General features: G+C 51.7%; 1 protein-coding gene across 1 annotated transcript; it reads right to left on the reverse strand.

The window, feature by feature from the left end:
- Nucleotides 1–214: 214 nt before the first annotated feature.
- Nucleotides 215–2,173, reverse strand: LOC123428474 (probable aspartyl protease At4g16563). The gene has a single exon (XM_045112685.1). It carries the CDS (start codon nucleotides 1,937–1,939, stop codon nucleotides 473–475), a length of 1,467 nt encoding a protein of 488 aa, XP_044968620.1. The 5' UTR covers nucleotides 1,940–2,173; the 3' UTR covers nucleotides 215–472.
- Nucleotides 2,174–8,971: the final 6,798 nt, after the last annotated feature.

Below are 8,971 nucleotides of genomic sequence, written 5' to 3' on the forward strand. Positions count from 1 at the left end.
AAAGGCATGCAAAAGCATCTACCCCACCGAAAGCAAACTGAGCACCGTCTTTTTTCCACCCTAAAAGCAAAGCGATTTTCCCATCTAAAAAGAAGAAAAAGCAAAGCAATTTGGCGGTCGATCGAGCAGCAACCGACGTACGCAGGATGGATCCCGATCCTCTCCTCGATTGCGCGTGGCGTGGTGTGGTGTGGTGTGGTGATTCAACAAGTGGTTAAGCAAACACGCGTGCACACGGTACGGTACAGTTTTTATTTATTGCTAATTAAAATCCTCACTAGGAGTACTACTAGTAGTACTCTGGAATCTGGATCCGAAAGCTGCACGAGCAGGCAAGCTTAATCTGTCACTAACTTTTCCACTACTACATGGCGTGGCGTGGCGTGGCGTGATTAATCAAGTCGGATGATACAGTAGTAGTAGTACGTAGGTACGCGAGCATGCATCTGCATGCCATTGCCACCAACCATCTTTACGAGGACGACGAGGAGCATGGCTGCTGCCGGAACCCGAGCCGGTTCTTCTCGAGGTCGTACTCCACCTGGTAGTTCTGCTGCTGGAAGCTGCCCAGGATGATGGCCGGCCCGCCCCCACCGGACACCCCGGCGCCGCCGCTCGCGCTCGACACGTCCGACACCACGGCCAGGCAGATCGCCTCGGGGGCCACGCCGGACGCCGGGCCAGCCGCCAGGAAGTAGTTCTCGATCGGGAGCCGCATCTCGGCGCCGCCGCTGAAATGGAGCGACAGCTCCGGGAGGTCCATTGTCCTGGCGCCCGCCGGGAGTGCGAAGCAGGGGCGCAGCCCGAGCGCCCCCTCCACGTCCTTGGATCGGTTGTACCTGCCCCCCACCGCGGCCACCATCGCGGCCGCCACCGGCTTGAACACCGTCGGGTCCAGGTAGGTGAAGGTCGTGCCTGAGTCGATGATGGCGCCGCCCCCGCCACCACCGGACACGGGTGCCAAGGCCCGCGCCGGGAGCGCCACGCTCTTCCCGCCCACCGCGATGCCGGTCAGCGACAGGTAGTAGTACACGGAGTAGGGCGGCCTGGCGCCCGCGTTCTTGAGCAGCGGCGCGTACTGCATCATCGCTTTCGCCTTGCCGGCGGAGGAGGCGCCGAGGACTAGCTCGCCGCTGATGGCGGCGTCGTCGTCGAAGCGGCGGGAGAGGAGGCAGTAGGAGAACTTGTTGACCCCGAGCTGCGCGGGCACGGACGGCGCCCCGCGGCCGAACCCCGCGAGCCCCGACGGCGGCTGGTGCACGGAGGCGAGGCTGCAGCCCACGGCGAAGTTGCGGCTGGCGGCGCCGCGTGGGGAGAGGCGCAGCGTGTCGGAGACGAGGAGCCCCGCGGTGGAGCCGGAGCCGTAGACGACGAGGTAGGGCGGGCAGACATTGGTGGCGGTGGCGGAGCAGTTGGCGGTGCTGGGCCTGCAGGGTGCGGAGTCGCGGGCGCAGTCGGAAAGGTGGGACTTGGAGTGGATCCAGAGGCAGGAGGGGCTGCTGCAGGAGACGAGGAGGGAGGAGGAGGAGCTCTTGGGATGGAAGACGGGGAAGGAGCCGGCGGCGGCGGAGCAGTTCTGGCACTGGTAGTTGGAGGTGCAGGGCACCCAGGTGAGGTGGCTGCCCGTGTCGAGCAGCACCGGCAGCGGCTGCGGCGGCGTGCCGAGGGAGAGGGAGAAGGCGTAGCCGCCGTAGGAGTGAGGGTACAGCGCGGCGCGCACGGGGGATGAGGCGGCCTGGCCCTGGTGGTGACCGCGGAGGCGGGAGGCGCGCGCGAGGGAGGCGCGCGCGAGGCGGGAGAGCGGGTGGTGCTGAGCGGCGGCGGGCGGGAGCGGGGGAAGGTGGCGGTAGAGCGGGATCCTGGCGGACGTTGCGAGGAGAGGGACGGCAAACAGGAGGAGGAGCAAGCACGGGAGCGGCGGCGCCATGGGCATCGGCATGGCGATGACTGAGTGCACGGGGCGGGGGTTTTAAGCTTGCTTTGCTTGGGTTTGAGAGGCGAGTATAGGTGCCTTGCTTGCTTGGGTTGGAATTGGAAGGAGAGACAATCAACCAGAATCAGAATCAGATTGATGGATGACTCCAAGGACTGGACTGGACTTGATGGGTCACGGGCGGGCGCGTGCCGGAAGGAAGCGGTGGCCATCGTCGTTGGTCGCGCTCGCGCCTAGGCATAGGCATAGGCATAGGCATAGGCGCGTGCCGGAAGGAAGCACCGCCACGCACGCACACATCCGATTTTGTTTTTCAAAAATAATACCTATTTTTTACTAAATTCGAAAAACATATGCGAAAATTGAAATAAATCAAAACTAGCAGGATCTGTCGGCTTGTGGGAGGCCCAAGAGGGCCCGTTGGTCCGCGGGTGACCGAAGAGCAAGCTGTCGGCCCGCGGCTGGTCGAAGAGGACCCATCGGACTTCAAGAGGCCGAAGAGCCCCCTGGATAAGGCCGACCGAGCCCTTCTTCCTCCTCAGTCGCTGGCTCCTCTGCTCTCTCTCGTTTTTCTTTCCTCATTTTGCCCCCCCTCCGATCTCCTCCATCCTCCACCCATTTTCCTATTCAATGTGCTGAATCAATAGATCATATCCATCTCCACCGCCTACCTATGGTATCATTTTGTGCGATCGGATAGTTTTTTGTTCGTTTAGAGGAGCCATGGTGGGATGGTGGAGGTGTGGATGGTGAGGTGAGGAGGTGGTGTGGTGCAGAGGAAGAAGAAGGGGCACACATGCCGAAGGTATACCGATTTTTTACTGTAGGTTCTTTTTAGTGTTGGTTTATTTAGTTTGTGTAGGTCTATTTTTGTATAAATTTGTTCGTTGCGAATAATGACACAGTCACAATGTCTGACACGTGAAAATGTCTGAATCCGTAAATTTGACTGTTTATTACGGCCCTGGTAATGTTTCGATATAATGAGTTGGGGATTGATCTTAGCGAGTTTTAAAAAGGCGTCCTGACACTTTCAGACCCGGGCAGACTGGACATTAGGCAGTTGAAGCACTGGTGGACTACTAGTTTTGGGCTGGATCCTGAAGTGTGTTCCGTCAGTATTCATTCATTGTGGACCAAATTCTGTAAAAATGTCAAGTGGGAGTTGATGCCGATAGATAGGAGCCAACATTGATTGTCCCTGTTAATTCATTCCAGAGACCGAAGAATCCAGCCATATGCCCTAGTGCAACCAGTGGCGAAAGAGGAGAATTTCGTACAAGTCAACGTGGGGTATGAACCAGGCCATGGTAGTCAAGAGGCAGAGACTGGTCATGAGACTGGGCAGAGTATTCAGTCGATACAATTAGCTGGCTCTGCTGTTCCTGATGGGGATGAGCAGGCGATGAAATGCAGAGGGTGATGGAGGAAGAGAACGATGATGGGTTTGCGGAGGATCTGGATTCTGAAAATTTCGAGGATGAAGTGGAGGTACCGATTCCGTCTGCATGGGATCAGGAAATAGCCGTCGGCATTACTGTCAACGATGGCCATGAGACTCCATGGCAATATATTCTGAACCAAGTCTAGATCGGGATATGTTCGACACAAAGAAAAAATTGAAGTATGCGGTGATAAAGTGGGCTATGTCTACGCAGAGGGTTTTCCGGACACACATATCGACTCCAACAAAATATACCGTGAATTGTGTTGAAACAGGTTGTCATGCGAAGGTGCACGAGCACGTGTCGAAGTACAACATCCACTGGGTTGTCACTAATGTGGTCCCACATAATTGTGTGAGGAAAAACCTGTTGATTCGTCATCCAAACCGGACTTCAACTCTCATAGCGCAACTCATGTATACTGAGATAGTTGAGAAGAAAGATATGGAAGCAAAACATATCCAGAAAGCAGTGAAGGTTAGATGGAATTATGACATTTCATATGGGAAGGCTTGGAGGGATAAGGAGAAGGCTATGGAGGAAAGGTTTGGGACGTTCTTCGACTCATATGATAATGTTGTCCCTCTCCTTGACATATTGAAGGAGAGGAATCCCGACACTTATGTTAACATACAACACACGAGGTTGGAGATTATACCAGATTACACGGTGTTGAAACGAGTATTCTTCTCTTTCGGTTTTTGCATCGAAGCTTTCCGACATTGTCCTCCTGTGATGTTTGTGGGTGGTACATTCCTGACTGGTCAGTACAAAGGGCAAATCCTGACTGCTATTGGTGTGGACGGGAACAACCAAATCATCCCACTAGCCATGGCATTTGTGGAGGGTGAGAACTTTCTGAGCTGGGTATGGTTCTTCCGGCAAGTTAAAATTACGATCGTGAAGGACCGACCAAACGTGTGTGTCATTCATGACAGACATCCTGGTATATTAAAGGCCATGAAGACACTAAGTAATCCAACAGCTGACGAGCCAACACCTTGGAAGTCGGTGGTGCATGCGCCATCTGGATGCAATTTTTTTCTCACAGTTCTGTCAACGTCAAATATCATGATGTTTCGGACCAATATAGTAACATCGAGGTAGTTCGCGTTTCTACCTTGGCCCACTGCCAGGCCGAACACGCATTGCTCACTGACATGGCAGGCCAGAAACGCCGGCCCATGTTGCGTTCTAAAAACACCAGGGCCGTTGGCGTTCCTGATGCAGATATTTTTATTGGCCGGCTGCTCTCACGAGTCAATCCCACTCATCTCTTCTCCCCAAATTGGCCTTTCCCGACCTCTTTTCCCTTTTTCCCTTTGTTTCCCTCACTTGGCCCCTCTCAAATCCTTGCTATTTGACTGGATTGATCCGTGGATCCGGTGTCATTTATGTTCCTTGAGGTAATCTACTTCATGTCGCAAATTTTTATTGGTTGAATTTGTCTATTTGAATTATTTTGTTCATGTGGTTCCTAACCCTAGTTTTGAACATGGTTCTATAATATGATGTGGTTAAGTACTGTTGTTTCAATAGTGATGCATTATGATGTTGGTGAACAAACCTTATTGTTTGGGTTATCCCTAATGTTAATATTTAGGGTTAGGGTTCGGGTTTGGGTTTGGGTAATGCTTAATTTGGATGGACAAAGTGGTTTTATTAGCAATGTGGTATATTTAGTCCTTATGTTTGTCTTTTTGAGATGAAAAATATTGTGAATATTTATTATGTTGACAAAGAGGCATTCATGAATGTTGATATTATTGACAAGTATGAGGAAGTGTTGATATTTCCTGAAAGTCCTAGTTATGATGTAGTGGTGGAAGAAACACAGACAAGATTAAAGTGGGTTGATGCAAGTGACCAAGTTGAATTAGTAGGAAGATATGATGTAGGGTAGGTACACAAGTGTCGAATGAAGACAATTGAAAGGATCGATATGGTTGACTAGAGGGGGGGGTGAATAGGCAACGACCACTTTTTAATTAATCTTAGCAAGTTAGGGTAAACAACATACGGGTTCACAAATATGACAACAATGGGGTGAACCGTAATGAAGCTAGCAACGATAGCTACTAAGACAAGTAAGAGAAAGACAACAACATAAGCATACACAAAGTAAAGGTTAGAGATAACCAAAAGTGGAACCAATGAAGACGAGGATGTGTTACCGAAGTTCCTTCCCTTTGACAGGAAGTACGTCTCCGTTGGAGCGGTGTGGAGGCATAATGCTCCCCAATAAGCCACTAAGGCCACCGTACTCTCCTCACGCCCTCGCACGATGCAAGGTACCGTGATTTCACTATAGGTGCGCTTGAAGGCGGCGACCGAACCTTTACAAACAAGGTTGGGGCAAACTCCACACAAAGCTTGGAGGCTCCCAACAAAACCACGAAGCTTCGCCACAATGGAATGTGGCTTCGAGGTGACCTCAACCGTCTAGGATGCTCAAACACCCAAGAGTAACAAGATCCGCAAGGGATTGGTGGGGGAATCAACTTTTCTCTTGGTGGAAGTGTGGATCTAGGCCTTCTCAACCAATCCCTGAAGAATCAACAAGTTTGATTGGCTAGGGAGAGAGATCGGGCACTTTTGAGCTTAGGGAGCAACAATGGAGCTTGGGAGGGTAAGAGATAGGGTTCCACAGCTAGAAGAACCCTTTATATAGTGGGGGGGGGGAATCCAACCGTTTTCCCACTCACAGCCCATGCCCAGCGGTACTACCGCTGGCACTCCAGCGGTACTACCGCTGGGCCCCTGGTAGTGCATAAGCACTACCACCGCCAAGAAAGTCTTCGCAAAAAGGTCCGTCCACGTACAACCGCTAGGCAGGTGGTACTAAGCTCCTGGAGCGGTACTACCTTTGACCAGGGGCGGTACTACCGCCAGGTAGCGGTACTACTGCTGGATGCAGCGGTACTACCGCTAGCACTCCAGCGGTACTACCGCTAGGCCCAGCGGTACTACCGCTGGGGGACCCTTTGCAAAGATGAAGGAAACACTACGGCGGGAGCCACTCCAAAGTTGCCGGCAAGGGGGAAAATATGTGAAGTGTGCGCGTGCGAGATTGATTCCACCCAAACCTTTCCACTACGGTTCCCCTCTTAATAGTACGGCTTTCCTATGACTCAAATAAAGAGAATCGTATAGAACACCATGCTTCTGTTCCACGAAAGAGGGGGCGAGTCGTCTTGTGCCATTGACGTGTGTTATCTGAAATCTTAATACACACGGTTAGTCATTTGCGGTACTGTCATCAATCACCAAAATTACTTAGGTATAAACTATGCCCCAACAACAATGCCTATCAGGTCCAATTCGTATTGGGTTGCATATAAGGAGGTTGTTGCATCATCGACAATCAATTCACTCGAATTGTTTGCAGGTAAGGTGGGCAAGGCTCCTCTTTTTCAAGTTGACTTGAACCAAACCTTGGTAGATGGCGTTGAGCATAAAGTTGAAGTGCAAGCCAATGAGTATTCCCAGTATGAGTTTCGAGGTAGTGCACCGATTAATGATGATGATCATGACTCCGAGGAAGAGTATGAGAGGCAGCACAACAATGTTGGTGACGTAGAGGCTCAAGTAAGGCATAATAAGGACATGGATCCTGACATTATCTATCAGCGTGCTTGTGTGGATGGCTCGGATGATGAAGGTGTGGTGAATGACTTGGATGAGGCTGGCTTCAGTGAGAAAGTAGCAGAGTGGTACAGAAAAATCACCTGTAGAGATCATAAATTTCACTTGTTTGTGATGTTAGCCTTGCAGATAAGGCTATAGTCGACGATGGCATGAGCAAGACAATTGAGGCTAGACAGTTTCCAAGAAGTACACCCGACGAAATTTTGATGTCTTGCCTGAGGAAATGTTTTATGCTTGAGAACATGCTAGAATTCAAGATTTGGTTGTGTGACTATACTGTCAAACAGCACAGACCTTTCATTGTTGTTCACCCGGACAGTAACAGGCCATACACCGTGAAATGAGAGGGAGAAAGATGCAAATGCAAATTCAATGGAAGAATCACAAAAGATAACTTGTGGAAGATAACAAGTTGCAAAGCGCTCACTCACAAATGCGAGGTGCGACGACAAATCGGGGTGGCTGGAGGAGATGCTACGGTGGTACCTCCGCGCCAACCGCAAGGAAACCCATGGCCTGATCGTCGACGCCTTCGTCCACCTGATCGTCGGGCTCTCCGCCGTTATCAATAAGCGAGTAAATTGGCAAAAATCAGCACAATTGCGTCGCTCAATGCGAAAATCCACCGTTTTCAGAAAAGTTTGCTAGAAACATCGATTTTCAGTAATCACATTGCCAAAAGCACTAACCAGTCGACTAAGAGCCGTTTGACGCAAAATATGTCAGACGGGCCCGGTTTCAGGAATAACGTGGCACAAATTTAACGTCGTCGACTAAAATGTTAAGTTAACAAAAGGGCCCACCCGTCAGCACGGTTGTTCATTTTATCAAACACGTTGTGTGCAGCGACCGACCACTGCTCCCCACACCCGCACAATACAGCTTCGCGCCGCTATACAGCGAGCCAAGCGTCGCCAGCCCCGCCTCTAGCGCCATTCTACTCCTTCATTCCCCACTCATGAGTTCCGCCTACCTTGCTTGTCGAACGCCATGGCCACGACGCGGCCATGTCCTTTGGCCATGACCTTGCTGCAATCATCGCGGCGGGCTGCAGGAGCCGTCGGAGCTTCTGGTGGTGGTTTGAATATGTTGAGTAGGGGTGTCATGCTAGGAGGCTCCCGCGGCGAGTCCCCGGAATCGACAAGTTGTGGCACGCCATGGACGGCAGTATGCTTGAAGGCGAGCGGTGTGAGTGGTCATGGCCGTGATCTTGTCCAGCGTGTGTGTGGCGTCGTCTCAGAGTCAATGGAGTAGTCGAGGAAGTCGATGGTGCAGTGATGTTGATGAATTTTGGAGACAATGGCGTCTGCCAGAGAGGAGGAAGAAGACAAGCGTGTCGCGGTCGGGCCGCGTCCATCCAATTCAACTCGCAAGAGGACATAGAGGAGGAGCGTGATGTTTTCGGACATGGCTACGAGGTCGACGGAGGGCGTTAGCCGCGTGGCCTATGGTGGTCGTTCTCAGGCAAAGCTCTCTTTCTCTCTTGACAGAAAAAATGGAAGGGGAAGCCATATGCTGTCCAACTTTGATGAGAAACGACTGTTGCCTTGCTCTGTTCATGCCCTAGCTCACTGGATGGCGGGGCTTCGACGAGGGTGGCTGCCGGTCCACCCGTGGCGGGGGATCCAGGCGCTAGCTTGTGGGGAGATAGGAACAACGTTGACCCTCTCGGTCCAGCCGGACCCGGTCAACGTGAGCCATGTTAACGGCCACATGGTCATGACAGGTGGGCCCAAGATGTCAGGTTCCTGTCAAAACGCGGCCAGTTGACCAGTTAATGCTTTTGGCAATGTGATTACTGAAAATCAATGTTTTTAACAAACTTTTATGAAAACCATGGCCTTTTGCATCGAACGAGGCAATTGTGCTGGTTTTTTTGGCAATTTACTCTCAACAAGCACAACGCCGAGTGCTAGCGGAAAGCAAGCATCATCATCGACTACCA

Source organism: Hordeum vulgare, chromosome 2H, assembly GCF_904849725.1.
Source record: "Hordeum vulgare subsp. vulgare chromosome 2H, MorexV3_pseudomolecules_assembly, whole genome shotgun sequence".
NCBI classification, from domain to species: domain Eukaryota; kingdom Viridiplantae; phylum Streptophyta; class Magnoliopsida; order Poales; family Poaceae; genus Hordeum; species Hordeum vulgare.

Coding starts and splice junctions, on each gene's coding strand:
- LOC123428474 (XM_045112685.1), bottom strand. CDS start 1,939: ATGCCGATGCCCATGGCGCCGCCGCTCCCGTGCTTGCTCCTCCTCCTG.